The sequence below is a fragment of the Microcaecilia unicolor genome, chromosome 5, assembly GCF_901765095.1.
Source record: "Microcaecilia unicolor chromosome 5, aMicUni1.1, whole genome shotgun sequence".
NCBI classification, from domain to species: domain Eukaryota; kingdom Metazoa; phylum Chordata; class Amphibia; order Gymnophiona; family Siphonopidae; genus Microcaecilia; species Microcaecilia unicolor.
The window spans coordinates 177,245,831-177,263,172 of record NC_044035.1 but is presented as its reverse complement, the minus strand read 5'-3'; the positions used below and the strand labels follow the sequence as shown (position 1 = coordinate 177,263,172).

At 43.1% G+C, this 17,342-nt stretch overlaps 2 protein-coding genes across 2 annotated transcripts in view; one reads left to right on the top strand and one right to left on the bottom strand.

The window, feature by feature from the left end:
- FCSK (fucose kinase) overlaps positions 1-17,342 on the top strand; it is a 394,768-nt gene that overhangs the window by 354,014 nt on the left and 23,412 nt on the right. Inside the window, 1 exon segment of the mRNA XM_030203610.1 lies at positions 822-988. Coding sequence (XP_030059470.1) covers positions 822-988 — 167 coding nt within the window.
- On the bottom strand, positions 9,649-11,043 carry LOC115470433 (actin-related protein 3). The gene has a single exon (XM_030203611.1). The coding sequence runs from the start codon at positions 11,004-11,006 to the stop codon at positions 9,750-9,752; it is 1,257 nt and encodes a 418-aa protein (XP_030059471.1). The 5' UTR covers positions 11,007-11,043; the 3' UTR covers positions 9,649-9,749.

The window sequence follows — 17,342 nt, the reverse complement described above, 5'->3', positions numbered from 1 at the left end:
AGAGTTAAGAGAAGTCAGAGGAAAGTAGAAACCAGGGACAAACACAATTAGAAAACTAGAATGACCAAAGGAAGAAGAGGGAATTTTATTTTCTATTTATTGATTAGAATATGTCAGATTTGAAATGCACATCTGCCAGAGCTGATGTTAGACATAGCTGGAGCCCATGAGAAAAACTTCAATCTTTGGCCTTAAATCTCAAGCATAAGCAGTGGTAAATGTCCAGCTTTGGGATAGGCCATCCTTGGTGTCTCTTGTATAGTGAAAAAGTTTGGAAATTACACGACAATAAATAAGTTAATTTTCAAAAGCATTTCTGTGGATAGAACGGAGTGCTGCATGCAGAACTTTGGTTTTTCTAAAATTGCATGCCCAGTACATAGGTAAATTTATGTGTAGACAGGCCATATATGCATAACCTTATCAGAACTGAGCAGAGGTGTTTCCGAGAGTGGGATCCGTGAGAGGTTTGCATTTACACAGATACTTATACAAATTAAAACACATGCATGTAAACTAACCCCCCTCCCCCCCCCCCCCAAAAAAAAAAACTGTGTGTATATGAAAGAGCAGGTGTAAACGTAAGTGCATGAATTCTTTGGGGTAATTTTCAAAGTGGAAGACAGCATAAACTTTCTATTTTGAAAATGTGCTAAAGCTTGCACAGTTTAAGTATGCATGTATTTACATGTGCATGCAGTTCTAATACTGTCTCCTATACAATTTGTGAGGCATTATGGGTGTGACAAAGTTATATTTGCATTTGGCATCTAATCTCCTTACTCCTCCTGTTTTTATTCTTTTGTTCCTTTGTATTTCAGGCCTTCTCTCTTGGTAAGGGCAGCCCGACACTATGAAGGGGCAGAGCAGATCTTGATCCGCCAGGCTGTGATGTCAGCATTCCAGTTTGTGACTGTTGGACAGGTGGAATTTCCTCCCATTGGCCATTGGGTAGTGGCGGAGTGTCCAGCCCGGATTGATATTTCTGGTGAGGCTGTCTGTGCTTTTTTCAACAATTACTTATTTTAGCTTTCTGCCTTCTTTCTTGCTTCTTTATCTTGTGTCCTTCTAACATCTAGTGTTGTTCTCTCTGCTTTCATAGAGAAAGCTATTCTAGTAAACAGCTGCCACGGCCTAGTGGTGAAAATGAGTAAATTAGGGTTGTCAGATGATAGAATGACATTCTAATGAATTATTTTGGAGAAGATGAATGAATCTTCAAAGAAGTGTTTAAAACGTCAAGGCAAAAATTGAGGAGACTGAAAAGGTCTGAAGTGCATAAAACTGAGGCCCTCAGGATTAGAGCAGGGTAGATATGGGACCTTCTGTTGTGCCTTTCTCTGTTGTTTAAACCATTCTCATCTACAGGTAAACCTACAACCAATGGGAATGATAGTCTAAACACAAGTATATTTTAGAATATACACAATATCTTTTCTGCTTACATTTATAATGTTCTCTCCCTCATGCTTTAGCAGTACTATCCTTTAGTGCAGTGATTTACTCTTGATTTTCCTGTGCTAATCTAACTCCTGATGCAGTAAGAAATTTTAGTGCAGAAAAATCATCATAAAACTAAACTAAAGGATAGTGCAATGGGCATGGAAATTACAGAAGAAATGGCTCCCGATGTAAAACTTCACTAAAATCCTGAGTGGTTTTTTTTTTTAAATACTCTTCTTTAGCAATGAATCTTAACACCAGCTCAGGACTGGATGCAGTGCGAGAGCAAAATGGTGCAGCAGGATTCACCCAAGAGCTGTGGTGGCCTCAGTGGGCTCCCAGACCTCTCACTCCCCATTCACCCTGACCTTATAAAATAGTGCCTGGTGATCCACCCCCTCCCCTACCCAGGTTAATCTGCCAAATAAGGCAATGCTTCCCAAATAAGAGAAGCACTCCTTTATTTGGCAGACTGACCTCTAGAGGTGTGTTTTCACACTGCTAGGGATCAGAGATCAGGAAGAGAGGATAGGGGTCTGGGAGCTCACATGAGCACCAGGGACTATTTTGGGGGGTCAGGGGGAGAGGATGGGAGAGTCCAGATCTCTCTTCTGCTCCTGTATGTTGGGACCCAGGTGATTGTGTTAACGTGATATCCCGGGTCCCGGCACACAGGAGCAGCGGGACTGACAGATAGAGGGAAGAGAAGACGCAGGAAAGTAAGGGGGTGGTGGTGGCGGCCCATGGGCGGGGCAGCTGCAGCAGCCCTGCCTCGCCCTTGGCTCTGTCTCTGCTCTGTGAAGGAGCTAAACCAGCATTTGCTAATCTTTTGGTGGCTATGACCCCATAACAGCAGCCAAATAAAACCATATGACCCCCCTCCCCCCCAAAGTGCAGAATAATGATGCACCTATGGAGAACCCTCCCAACTCATGACCCCATTTGGAGTCCTGACCCACAGTTTGGGAAGCTGTGAGCTAAACGCTTTGGGGCCTGAGATGGGGGAAGAGGAAGGTGATAGAGATGAGTAATGGGTGTGGATATCTACTTTTACTTATTATACATGTGGCTACATGTCTGAAAATTTCAACCTTCTGCCTTCTTTTAGTGGAGGAAAAATAAGCATATGAAGATCATTATAAGGCTTTGCCATCAGAACCCTAAAAATTACATTAAGTTGAAGCAGTTTGTCAGGACTATTGTTTATAAACTACATAAAAATTACCATCCATAAATCAAATATCCTATTTGTATAGTGTCAGTGGTAATTTTCTTAAAAGAAAATAAAATAAAATAATAAAGTTGTAGTACAAGTTAGGGCCAGTGGTGGCATCCACCCTCCATTCCAGCTACAATGTGGTAAAGCAACATATTCCAAATACTTTGAGGTCAGCAACCTGGTAGAAAATCACCACTGCATCCATAGGGAGCGGAATGGGGTAGGCCACAGGGGCCGTGGTCCTACCAGGAACCAGGGAGTTGTGAGGGCAGGGATAGAGCTTGGTTTGTTTTGGCTTTCACCAGCAAAAAAATGTTCCACTGGCGCTGTCTGCAATGTACTATTAATTTATGGCAGTACATCAATGCATCATCATTCATGTGGTGTGGAGCAGACATATAGCAGGGAATTCTGGACTAAGGAAACCACAGATGGATTCAAAGACTAAAAACCCAAGATAAATACGAACCAAAAGAAGTGGTAAAGAGGAGCCCACCAGGAGAAACATGATCACTCGATCTCTGACCAATTAGAATCAGTGGCAAGGTTCAGTTGATGAAAACGTCAGCTAATCAGGTGTGAGACTAGAATCTTCTGGTATAAAATGTAACCAGAAAGAAATAATGAACCATATGAAACACTGAAGGATCTGCTCTCTAAGCCACATTAATGTGGCTATTAATGTAGGTTACTGCACTAATTTTAACATGGGCATTAGTGCCTACTTTAATGGTTGATGGACTAATGGGTGTAAAACCTTACCATGGCCAGCAAGGTACTGCATCTCCATTACTAGTGGTAGAAATACCAGGCCTAGAGTCCTGGCTCTTGACACCCCTGAGTAGCATAAAACAGTTCCATTGAGCCAATCATCCCATCCATAGATCAGCTCCAGGAGGTAGTCATTCTCTCCTGTTCCATCTTCTGATGTGGATCTTTAGATGAAATATTGAGAGAAGGGCAAGGGCTGAGGAATTGCTTTCACCTATTTGAAGCAGGGCTTGGGGGATTGGCCTGAGTCAGTCTACTTTCACCACTTGGAGGATGGATCGGTTTTAGGGGTTTCTTTCAGCACTCTGAGGATTCAAACAGTGCAGGGTGAAGTTTTCATGGTATCAGTGGGGTAACACAAATCACGTTGCTGTACACAACTGCATTAGTTATTCATGACCTGCAACATGTGTCTGCATGCTATGCAGCTCATTTGGATAGTTTTGCTGTTAGGTTTATACTAAATTAGTATATGCAAGCGTTAATGCACTGCTTGTCAATCTTTGTGTAACCCCATGATAGTGGCAAAATAAAATTGTGTGACCCTTCCCCCCCTGAGGTGCAGAATAATGATGTACCTATGGAGAGCCCACCCAGGTCGTGATCCCAAATGTAGGGATTCTGCCCCAAAGTTTGGGAAGCTCTGCTTTAATGCATTTTTTAAGAAGAAGGTCACGTGACGCCATGGTGCAGGGCAGACGCTGGTAAGCTCAGCTCTGCGCACACTTATCCAAAAAATCGGCTATATTAACGAGCCCATTGAGAAGAAAGGCATAGAATTGATCCTATAAGCTGGGGGAACGGACCCGCGATCGGAGAGTAAGGGAGAGGAAGCAGAATGGCGACGAAATCAGTCAGAAAGGAGCGAGATAAACTCAAACAGGCTGACAACAAAATGGCCGACCAGCGGGACCTCGGAGAACTGACTGTCGGCTCTGTATGGATGACGGAGATCACAGCCGAGGTCACTGCGGCGGTTGAGGCGGCCTTGGATAAAAAATTACAACAACTTTACGATCGAACGGAAGAAGCTCATGAGCGCATCGATAGTATGAGCTTGGAGCTGGACGAAGGGCTGCAGCGCGTATCGGAGATCGAGGAGGCAGCAGAGGCACAGAAGGAGATCACGGAGAAAATGGAGAGGCGTGTGCAGAACCTGGAGGCCAAACTTGATGAGTTGGAGAATCGCAGCAGACGAAATAACTTGAGGTTAGTAGGGCTACCAGAGTCGCTGCTGGATAAAGACTTACCTACATTTCTAGAGGGGTGGCTGCCACAGTCCCTACACATAGAGGACAAACTACAACATATCTGTGTGGAGAGGGCCCATAGAGTAGGACCTCCACGCCAACCAGAGGCCAGGCCACGAGTGGTGATATTTAAAATCCTCAATTTTCGACATAAGCAAGCCATATTGGATGCGATCCGTAGCGGAGGCACCCTTACATATCAAAGCAAGAAAATCCTATGCTTCCAGGATTATTCTCAACAGGTGCAAGCGCTGAGGAAAACATTTACGCCATTATGCACGGACCTGTTCCAGAGGAAGATAAAGTTTGCACTCCTATACCCAGCAAAGCTGCGTATATCCATTAACGGAGTTACAAAATTTTTTGATAAAGTGGAGGCAACTAAAGAATATGTACAGCAACAAGGGATTGCGACGGATACGTCATAAAAAAAGAAAGACATCACAGGATCCAGAGGTGGGAGGATTAAACTATTGGATAATGCGAGTCTTTGAGCTGAAAATTTATTATTGAGAACTGGAAAGAGAGACCTCAAGATTGTTAAACAAGCGGACAGAGATGATATGGATCGATAAGATATGTGCTGAGTGACACACCAGCGCGAGCATGGACCAGATAGTAGGCACTAAGAACACATCTGAAACCGCAGTGAGGTTTGCGGGCGACCTGAGCACTGGATGGAAGCCTGTGGCGGAAAAAGCATATGGGATAATGCAAGCGTCTGAGTTTAAAGTTTCGTTTCTGCTCTATACAGTTGGAGGTATACATAGAATTCTGATCCAGAAAGTCCATCTCCTCCTTCGAGGGAAAGACAGATAAAGTTTGATATAGTAGCTGAGATATTTTAGCTGTGCATATATCAACGTGAATTGAAGAGAGAGACCCAAAGAATGAAAGTCTACTGTTTGAGAGACTGAGGGGATGAGATGGATTCTGAGTATGTCTCAGAAGTGAGCACGAATCTGATAGTAGACCATGTGTAAAGTGTGGGAATATGTTGTCCGTATAGCGGCTGTTATGAATGATCTTTAGCTGGAGTCCAGAGAATGCAAGAGTATACTGGATCATACAAAATTTTTGAGTTATAAGTTGGGTTTTAACTAGTTGGTGTTATATACAGACAAATGTACCAGAAATGGGCTTCTGTCTTCCGAGAGGGAGACAGACAGCTAAAGACTAGTATGACTGTAGATTTGTGGTAGATGTGCCTGAATAATTTGTTTGGGATAGGAAGGGGAATGGAGGGGTAGAAGTTATGTTGAATGGGAGAGTGTTGGTGTTATATCGTGACTAGTTTTTGGAATGGGAGGGTTAAGGGGGGAGGGGAGATGGGAGGGGGGAGGGACAGGGGGGGATAGGGAAGGGTAGGCCCTGGGTAGTCGAATCTCAACTGACAATACAGTGGATACAGATGGATTTGAGAGAGCAAATTAATGAGAATTGGTGGGGAAGAACAGCAGGAGTGGCGCTGCTGGGACGCCGGGCCTGCTGGTCACTAGATGTAATATATTTGATAATGCCAGTACCAGTAGGTATAACGTAATGGGACTTAAAGTTTACTCCTGGAATGTGGGGGGTATATCTTCTCCTATAAAAAGAAAGAAAATACTTCATAGCCTCAAAAAGAAGGAGGCCGATATAGCGCTCCTACAAGAGACACATTTAACGGCCCAGGAGCATGCAAAGCTTCAAACCTGGTGGGTGGGGACCATACTAGAAGCCCCAGCGGTGGGGAAAAAAGCAGGAGTGGTGATACTATTTCATAAATCTCTTCAGGTGGAGGTAGAAAAATTATGTCTTGATGAGGAAGGGAGATACATATTGGCACAGGTAAAGGTGAATGGTGGTAGATGTCTAATAGGGAATGTATATGCTCCTAATGCTTACAGTAAACAATTTTATCAGACCATCATAAGCAAGATTCAGCAGTTTATTTTTATTTTTATTTTTTTAATATTCTATTTATTGATTTTCCATTACATTTACATCATAAACATAAATGGCATTGCAAAAGTCTAGTTTTCATAGACATATATCCAAAAAGGAAAGAAATAAAGAAAAAAAGGAAAAAAGGAAAAAAGATATATTATATTAGACCACATATTGTTGATCCAAGATATAGGTATACATTTAAATTCAAAATATATAAGAAAATTTAACAGGAAAGGGCAAGAACGCAAGTCAGGGCAGCCGATAATTACAATTCAAGTTAACGCCAAATTACTCTTTGCTAGCAATGTATGTTTTAAGTTTTTCAGGTTCGAAAAAAATATAATTAGTTGATTGTAAGGAAATACAACATTTACATGGAAATTTAAGATTAAAGGTCCCACCTAATTGTATGACCCTTGTTTTTAATAATAAAAAATCTCTCCTTTTTCTTTGTGTCTCTCGAGAGAGATCAGGAAATACCTGGATTTTCGAACCCAAAAAGGGTGTGGAAATATGGCGGAAAAACAACCTAAAGATATTGTTACGGTCCAGTTCCAGAGCAAAAACTACCAGGAGTGTCGTCCTCTCTGTGATAACCTCCATTGAATTTTCAAGGAACTGAGTTAAGTTTAGTTGAGGAGAGGAAATTATCCCCTTACCTGCCCCAGAGATGTAAAGAACTCGAGTTAATGGAGGAACAGCTTCTGAGGGAATCCCCAGAATTTCAGTAAAATATTTTTTTAACATCTCTTTGGCGGGAATTAATGGGGACTTGGGGAAATTCAAAAACCGGAGGTTATTTCTCCTCTGCTGATTCTCCATATATTCAATTTTTTTCCTTTGAACGTTATTATCCTTCATTAAAGCTTGAATAAAGTTCTTGTTAGAGTTTACCTCAGTTTCAATGGAGTCCACCCTAGATGTTTGCTCAGTTACCTTTCCGGATATATCAGTCTGAGCCTGTGACAGTTTCTCTAAAGAACCTGCTACCTGGAGTAGCGTGGCGTTCAATCCTTGAATTGCCTCCCAAATGGAGTCCATGGTGATAACCGCTGGTTTCACTATCTCCTGATTTCCCACAGAGGATTCGTCCCGATTCCATACAGGCTGAGAGGCCTTCGGCGTCAAGCCTGCCTGCTGTGATGTTCCAATCGGAGATGAAGTAGCTACGGGGTCTCCACCGCCAGCCGCAGGGGTCACACTTCCGGATACCACCGTCGGCTGGTTCACCGTAGCCAACAGAATTCCTCCGGGTCTCAAGGGGGTTATCCTCAGAGGGGGGCTCAATGACACTCCCTCTGTACTGAGGTCCAAGATCTCCGTTGGACCGCTCGAAGCGCCGGCTTGAGTCCTCTGAACTACCAGACCCGATTGCTCTAGCGTCATTTGACGAGCGGCTAGGGGATTCGCCTGACCCGTGGAGCAGGGTGTTCCAAGCTTCCCCTTTCTCTTACCCATTGTAAAATAGGTAAGTTCTCCGCTAGAAATTTCGCATCGGGCAGCAGGAGCTGGCGTTCATGCGACCTTCACAATCGCCATCTGGGATCGTGAAGATTCAGCAGTTTAATACCCAGCATAAGATAATAGGGGGAGATTTTAATGTGGTAGCGGATCACAATATGGATAGATCCCATATAAATGCGGGAATGGCAGTGGGAGCTCATAAAGGCATCAACCTGATATGTGGTGCATTGGGGGTGGTAGATGTGTGGAGGTTATTACATCCAAACACCAAAGATTATACTCATTATTCTAGAGCCCATCACACACAATCACGAATTGATTATTTACTGATTGATGAAGAGAGCTTTGCAGAGATCTTGGAGGCCGATATAGATCCTACGATAATATCGGATCATGCGGCTATATATATCAAATATAGGGATCAGAACCCACAGAGCAGACAGTTTAGATGGATATTCCCCTTGGATCTGTATTACGATCCAGAATCTTGGACATATATCAGGGGGAAATGGAAAGAATATACAATTCATAATGTAAACACACCGATCCTGTACTGGGAAGCTGGAAAGGCTGTTTTAAGGGGCGAGATAATAGCGTTTAGTGCCAGGAAGAAGAAACAGAGGAATCAAGCGATCATACGATTGGGGAAACAGTTAATAAACTTAAGGAGGGCATATGGGCAACATTCTGCAGATCACGTTCGGGAGCAACTCTTGGCTACACAAGCGTCCTTAAATGAGTTGCTGCATCAGCGAGCAAGTAAATCCACTGTCTATTATAGATTACAATTGCATAAATTCAGCAATAAGCCAGGGAAAATGATGGCAAGATTAGTGAAAAGAGCGAGGGGGCAGAGAAGAGTGATGACGATCCGGACTCAGGGGGGGGCACTGGTCAATACGGATGCAGAGATTCAGAAAGTGTTTCAGGATTATTATACGCGGTTGTATGTGTTTTCCACTGAATTTGGTTTTAATCAGAAATGACAATAGTTACAATACTGGTCCAACAATCTTGTCTGCTTTTTTTTTGTTCCCAGAAAGAAAGAATGCACTGAGTAATCAGAAAGCACTGGCAGGCATAGGTTAATTTAAGATACAAGCTCTTTAGTTCCCAAAGTACTTGCAAAGTCAATTTACAGAACTGGAATCTTTAGATTGGTCACATGAGCAAACAAGTATCAGGTGGCAGTTAAACTTTAATTTATTATTTACTATTGAAGTTGCCATTGGTCATTTTTCCTCAACGTAACTTTTTTCCTCAATGTATAAAAAAGTATGAAATATAAACAAGTTCTTGCATTGTACACTTTAGCAGTACAATTCAAGTATTATAGAACTGACCATGTAGACGCATAGAATCCCATTAAATCATGGAAAATCCACCAATATACAAAATATCAGGGCACAGAAAGAACTAAAACCCACTTCTTTGCTTTTGTTAAACACAGGTTCATATATTCAATCTAAAGAAAAAAAAACATTTAATCATTTTGGCTTTCCACTACATCTGCATGTTGAGACACTTATTAAAATAATTCCTGTTTTATTGTGTTTGGTCTTTCTTGTTGTCAAGTCTTGTTTGATATTATACCAGCCATCTAGACTAACAGGAAATTGGAAAGATCTCTTCCTCCCATCTCTCCAACCCTGATCATCCTGTTGTCAGCTCTAAGACATGACTCCAAACACAGGGTTGTGACGACAAATGCTAGGTCCAATTTCTTCATAATCTTTTTTGGTATGGCATACTTGGTAGAACTCGGGCGTAGAAGCCAACATAGATCCTCCAAACCAGACTGCATATCTCTGCATGTGATGAGTAATGACTTGCACATCAATGGGTTTTGGCTTCAGTCTACCGCCACTCAGCTCCTCACTGAGCTTCAGCCTGGCATCCACAGTTCGTTTCAAGTCTCGCTGCAAACGGCGGCCAAAGTCTCTGAACATGGTTGAGCCTCCAGAGAGAACTATGTTCTTATAGAGAGGACGTCTAACGTCAATAGGGCAGTTCTGGATGACTTCATCTACTACTTCTGAGATGGGTTGTGTGAAATCAGGATTGGCAAACTCCGGATGAAAGAAAATCTCTGGTCCAAGAAACCTCTCGTAGCCAACATCAATGCTGAATTCCTTCTTAGAGATGGCATTGATACCAGTGTATTGCCTAATCCACTTGGTGCCATCTGTGTCGTACTTGCTAAATTCTTTCACTAAGTCAGGGCAGACGTAGCTGAAGCGCTCCTTCACTGCTTTTGCAGTTTCCAGTGACTGCTCTGGAGGAATTCCCACTTCTCGATCCCTTAACAGTTGTTGAATGAAGTAGGTTATATCTCGACCAGCAATTGGAATGTGTTTTATGCAGCTACCAATCACATAACCCTCCGCTACAGGAATGACATGAGTGACTCCATCTCCGCTGTCTATAACTGTACCAGTCAATGTCCGTTCTCCTACTTGTCGTGATGTCCAAGATGCAGCTAAGGCAAGAACAGCCTGAACAGCAATGTACAGGCCTGGAATGTTGAAAGACTCAAACATAATTTCAGCAGTATATTCTCTGTTTTCTGGAGTATTTAATGGGGGTTCTGTCAGGAGAAAGTAATGATCTTCAGGTTCTGCTCTTAGATATTTAAAGATAACTTGTTCCATAAACCTCTCCATCAAATCCCAATCTTCCACTATGCCATGACGAATTGGCCACTTCGTTGCATATGTTGGCTTGTCTATTGCTTCATCTCCAATAAAGAAATCCAGGTCATCCACACCTTTCATCAGCCTTCTTTGAGCTTGGTCACCAACTTTTGCAGACTCCTTAATAGCAATACATGATGGGATGATAAACTGTGGCTCTGTATTTCCAGCATATCCCAGTTTTGTATACCCCGTGCCGCAGTCCACCACACAAGCCGGCAGCCTCCCCGCCATCGTCGCCGTGTCGTCCTTCTCCTCCTGCCAGCAGAACGCGACACTGATGATCTAGACCCAGATATGTATCTTGAGAATGTTACTTTGCCCAGGATTACGGAGCAACAGAGGGGGGAGCTGAACAAACCGATAGAAGTGGATGAGATCCTTAGAGAAATAAGAGGTAGCTCACTACATAAGGCGGCGAGGCCGGATGGCTTTAGGGCCGAACTATATAAAATATTAATGCTAGACATAGGAGAATCCCTTGCTAATACTTTCAATACTTCTGTAGAAATGGGGAAGCTCCCGCAGTCCTTGCAACTAGCGGATGTTATGGTTTTTCTGAAGCCAGGGAAGGACCCGACACTACCTGATTCCTATAGACCAATATCTTGGATTAGCTACGAGGCTAAATTATTGGCGAAGATACTAGCAATGAGATTGGCTAGAGTATTACCTAGAATAATGGCAGCCCCTCAAGTTGGGTTTGTTCAGGGAAGACAGAGTGTGAAAAACATTAGGATGATTTTAGCCACGATGGAAAAGATGCGCAGGGAAGGAGGGGATTCATTATTAATAAGTTTTGATGCTGAAAAGGCATTCGATAGGGTTGAGTGGGAATTTCTGTTTGCCTCATTGCGAGCGTATGGATTTGAGGGATATTTCACTCAAGCAATTTCAATATTGTATAAGAATCCGGCAGCGAGAGTGTTGGTTAATGGCTCGTACTCTCAGAGTTTTGTGATTAACCGAGGAACAAGACAGGGATGTCCCCTGTCCCCTCTACTTTTTGCCATCACATTGGATCCCTTGATTCGGGAAATCTTAGGGAACCCAGAGATTGAAGGAGTGAAATTGGGTAGCAAAGAATGTAAGATTTTGGCCTTTGCGGACGATATTTTAGTCCATCTGGCTAGACCGGAGCAGTCGCTGCCGGTGCTGATGGAGGTCTTCGCTGAATATGGGGCATTTTCAGGCTTTAAATTGAACACCCAAAAGTCGGAGGGATTGCCCACTTCCAGTACAGTAAGAGAGCAATGGAGGGGTGAGTTCCCGTTAAGGTGGGTGGATAAGGAGTTTAAATATCTGGGAATCACTCTAACTGGGGATTTGAACCGATTATATAGGAGGAATGTGGATGAACTGTTACATTATACGAAAATTCAGTTGGCTTTGTGGGAAGATTTGCCTTTATCATTGAGTGGTAGGGTAGGCTTGTTTGCCATGATGATTTTTCCGAAATGGCTTTATGTTCTGCGACAGCTGCCAATTCTCTTACTATCTAAAGATCTTAAGAAACTCCGTAGAATGGTGTCTCGGTTTTGCTGGGGAGGAAAGAAGGCCAAAGTTAAGTTGGAATATCTGTATGGGAGAAGAGTAGAGGGAGGCCTTGGATTGCCTGACATCAAACAATATAATTGGGCCTGTTTGTCGAGACATCTAGCGGATTGGATATTAGAAACCAAAGAGTATACAGCATGGAGCTATGAGAGAGAATTGTTTAGGCCGTATCATCCATATTATATGTTACATGCTAAGAGTGAAGTGCTCCCTAAGGGATGGAGTCAGCATATATTATTACAACCTATGAGACGTACATGGCAGTACATATTAAAACGTTTGAATAAGAACCCACATAGTACAGATATGCTTCCACTAGCGGGGAATGCAGAATTTGGACAAGGGGGGAACCAAAAGAGGTTAATTAGCTGGGCACAGGAAGGAGTAGTGTTGGTGGCAGATGTGATACAGGAATCGGGGGAGATTATTACTCAGGAGGACTTAGTGGATATGGTGGGAACAGAGCATGTGAGTTGGTATGACTATTTCCAGCTACACAGTTATATAATGCGCTTGCATAGAGGCATGTATGATAGAGGAATATATGCCTTAATGTCGAACTTATTCTTGCCTCAGGGCAGAGAACAGACTTCGGTGTCTGTACTTTATAAACAGCTGGGTATGATATCTGCGCAGTGAGAATATGGAGAGGTGGCTCGGAGGTGGTCTGCAGATATGAGGGTGGAGGTTAGCAGTGGTGACATTGCCCAGTTTCTGAAGGAGATTACATGTAAGGTGACCAGTGCTCGACATCGGGAGATACAATTTAGAATAATCTTGAGAGGCTATTTCTCCCCCATACAGGCATACTATACGGGCAATATACAAGAACCAAAGTGTATAAAGTGTAATTTCCAGAGAGCTTCCTTATATCATATGCTATGGGAATGTCCTGAAATTAGAAAGTTTTGGAGTAAAATTATGGGTTTTTGTGAGACACTGATACATAAAAAGATAAATTTGCGCCCCCGAAACATAGTGTTAGGACTAGGGGAGAGCGGGAGGGATTTGAGACATAAGGAGAGATTGTTCATCTATAAGGCTATTCTGATTGGGAAACAAAGTATATTACAATACTGGACCCAGGAAGTGGGACCCTCATATGGGCTATGGAGAAACATGTTGCATTCTTTGGCGATGATGGAGGCATATAGTGTGCACAGCAGTCCTAGAAGTAGACAACTTTTTTGGGAGATTTTGGAACCATACTTGCAGGCGCTCTCAAGTAGAGCTCGAAGCTTATTGGTTAATTCACTCACTCGATAGATTGGTGCTGGTTGAAGGGTGGTAGGCTCAAAGAATTCACCTGTATAGGAGGGCAGGGAGGGATAGAAGGGGGGAAGTGGGGGGTTCAAAGTACCATAATGAAAGAAGCTGAATAAATGAGGGAGGGAGGAGTTGGGGGGGGGAGGGCGAGAAGGGGGAAGTGGGGGAATAAAGGTCATTATGATATGTATGCAATGGTTGCTAGCATTTTCAATGTTTAAGAGTATCTGCAATGAGAATGTAACTATGTTCTATAATGTTTGTGTGATATTTAATAAAAATGATTAAACATAATGCATTTTTTAAAACTTGTATTTATACAACTTTTAAGTTTCTTACAGAGGGAAAATGAGATAACAGAGAAGTCTTTGTTACAGATTGTTACTGCAATTTGTTATAATCCGCTGCTCTTATAATACCCGATTAGATCATTTTTTCCATTGGTTCAGCCAGTGTGTCACATTAAAACTGATTACCTTTATTTCTTGTTTTACAATCAAGTTGAGGTAGGAGACAGTATATTCAGTGGTTATATTAATGTTTCAATGTTGTGGTATTGTTGTATTCTTACACAATTTAAACTTCATTACAACTAAATGTCTATTTAGTCTTGGTCCTCTGTTTTGAAACTAACTGGACTTCTTTTGTTCTATTGGTTAGCCATCAGGAGAGGACTTCTGGGCTGATGGCCGTACCATTATGGGGTATTTGAGTCTGGGGGGAGGAGTGAGATTTTTCTGCTGTGTGTGTAGTGTTTTTGTTGTGTCTTTGTTCTCTCCCAGATTTTTTTGAACTCTGATGCTCTTTCATTATTGCTGCCCCCTATTCTAATTCTAGGATTTGCCATACTTTTGATTTCTATTTTTCTATTGGGGGGGGGGGGGGGGGTTCTCTCCATGCGGCTGCTATCATGATTCTAGCTGCTAGGACCATGAAGTTGATTAACAGGCTTATTTTCGAAAGAGAAGGGCGCCCATCTTTCAACACAAATCGGGAGATGGGCGTCCTTCTCTCAGGGTCGCCCAAATCAGCATAATTGAAAGTCTATTTTGTAACTCTTCCCTTAGTTCCCCCCCCTTCCTCCCTCCAAGAACAGGGGTGCCATCAATCGCAGATTAGGTTTGTGTGTGTAGCGCTTCTCTTGGCACGAAAAGTGGTGTTGGCCCAATGGATTTTGGAAGAACCACTGGCTACCCATCACTGGCAGAATAAAATGATGCAAATGGCCAGATGGGAAAAGGAATGGTGTAAGTCTGCTGGACAGAGAGGACAGGCATGTGGATCCCTATGGCAGCTGTATGAGGCATTGTATTCCGTGCCCCGAACGTCTCCAGGAGCAGGAGGGGGGAAGAGGGACCGGGCTAGGGAGGGGGGAGGGTAGGTGGTTGGGGTGGAAGGTTATGTGGGGAGGGGGAAAAGAAAAATGAGAAGGAATGGTAGATTGTGTCATTACTTGCTTGTGGGCAACAAGTTGTACATTTTGTTATCAATTTTGTTACTCATTCCTTGTGTGAATCGACAGTAGAGCGGTGATCTTGTAGATGTTGGAAAGGTACGAGTCAGCTGGCTCACTGTGTTGGCATGTGATGTAACTTTTCCTTCAATAAAAATATTTTTTAAAAAACAAGTCTATTTTGGGTGTCTCCAACTGCTTCCCGTCGCGGGGATGACCAAAGTTCCAAGGGGCGTGTCAGAGGCGTAGCGAAGGCGGGACTGGGGCGTGCCTAACAGATGGGGGTCCTCAAGCGATAATGGAAAAAAGAAGGGTGTCCCTGATGAACACTTGGCCGACTTGGTCCTTTTGTTTTATGACCAAGCCACAAAAATGTGCCCTAAATGACCAGATGACCACTGGAGGGAATTGGGGATGACCTCCCCTTACTCCCCCAGTGGTCACTAACCACCTCCCACCCTGAAAAAAACAACTTAAAAAACTTTCATCTTTTTTTTTAGAGTATGGGTGAAGGACTCCTTTGCTATGCCTCTGTCCCTCTGACGGCAGTTGAGGATGCCCAAACTAGGCCACTCCACCACTCATTTTGGATGTCCTCAATTGCCCCCCCCCCCCCCCAAGGGATGGCCAGATTACAAGGGCGTGGAGTGGAGCAGTGGCAGAGTGGCCTAGTGGTTAGAGCACTGGTCTTGCAATCCAGAGGTGGCCGGTTCAAATCCCACTGCTACTACTTGTGATCCAAAATTCAAATAAATAAAGGGGGTTTCAGAGGCATAGCAAAAGCATGGACCTCCTTCTCACGAAACATCCACATTTTGGACATCCTCAACTTCTGTCACATACCATTGCAGGAAAGGATGTCCTCAACTGCCGTCGCAGGGACGGAGGCATAGTGAAGGACATCCTTCACCCATACTCTTAAAAAAAAAAAGCTATCCCTGACAAGCACTTGGACGTATTCACCTGGACTTCTGTTTTTCTAAGGTTATAACGGCTGTTATACATGCCTGTCTTTGGCATGCACAGAGCAGCCACGCATAACACTTGGCTGCTCTGCACTGGCTTCCCCTCCTTAGGAAGGAAATCATGTGCAAATGAGCTAACAGTGAGCAGCTCATTTGCATGCAATTTCCTTCATGCATGCCCATTCCTTTCCGAATCGCTAAGGGATAGGTAAGGGAAGGGCTTTTTCCGTTCAGTTAGTGGGACCAGTGCACTACGAATGCTGGCTCCTCCCACGACCAAATGGCTTGGATTTGGTCATTTCTGAGATGGGCGTCCTTGCTTTCCATTATCGCCGAAAATCAGATATGACCAAGTCCTAGGGACGATCATCTCTGCTAGAGGAGGGCTTCCAGTGGGATTTTTTTAGTTCTGTGGTTTCAGTGCCTTTCCAGTGTGCATCTGGGAGGTCCGCTGCCCAGTGTAGTGCATTTTTTAACTGTGTCACCCAATGGTATAGTTTAACATTGGGTGGCGCTAGTCTGTCCTCTCTTTTTGCATATTTTTAGGAGTTTCAGTGGGAGCCTGGGTCGTTTTCCTTTCCATATGTAGTTGGTGATAAATTTTATCTAATTTATGAAGAAGTTATTTGGTACAAGACATAGGAGCATAGAGAACAAGAATTAGAGCCTTGTAAGAATGTTAATTTTGATTACATTAATTCGTTAGTAGAAATTGTGTGAGAAAGTTCCAGCCTTCCAGATCTCTTCTGATTGTTTCTAGCATTAGGGGTAGTGGGTGTTATATAATTCTTTTGGGGTGTTGGAGATTTTGATTCCCAGGTATTTGATTTGTTTTTGACATTGGAATGGGTATTGTGTTTGCACCTGGTTCTTTTCTTTCTCTGTTAAATTAAGTGGGAGGATGGTTGACCTGTTGATGTTTATTTATTTATTTGTTAACATTTGTATCCCACATTTCCCCACCTATTTGTAGGCTCAATGTGGCTTACATAGTACCGGAGATGCGTTTGCAGACTCTGGTGTAAACAAATACAGAGTGATGTTGAGATAAGTTAAAGTTCATGTGGTAAAGCCACATAAGGTCATCGTACAACGGAAAAATTGTGTTATGTCCATTCCGTATTTTAGTTTTGTTGTGTTGCAGAGATCAGGCATTTATGTTGGGTTGGTAGGGTATGCCTTTTTAAACAGATAAGTTTTTAGTGTTCTCCGGAAGTGTAGGTGGTCGTACGTAGTTTAAGGCTTTTGGTAATACGCTCCACAATTGTGTGCTTCAGGGGCGTATCTGAACTGCGGCGGTAGGGGGGGCCAGGGCCAGAGTGAGGGGGC

Excerpts from the sequence above, each read along its gene's own strand:
- LOC115470433 (XM_030203611.1), bottom strand. The coding sequence starts at position 11,006 with ATGGCGGGGAGGCTGCCGGCTTGTGTGGTGGACTGCGGCACGGGGTAT.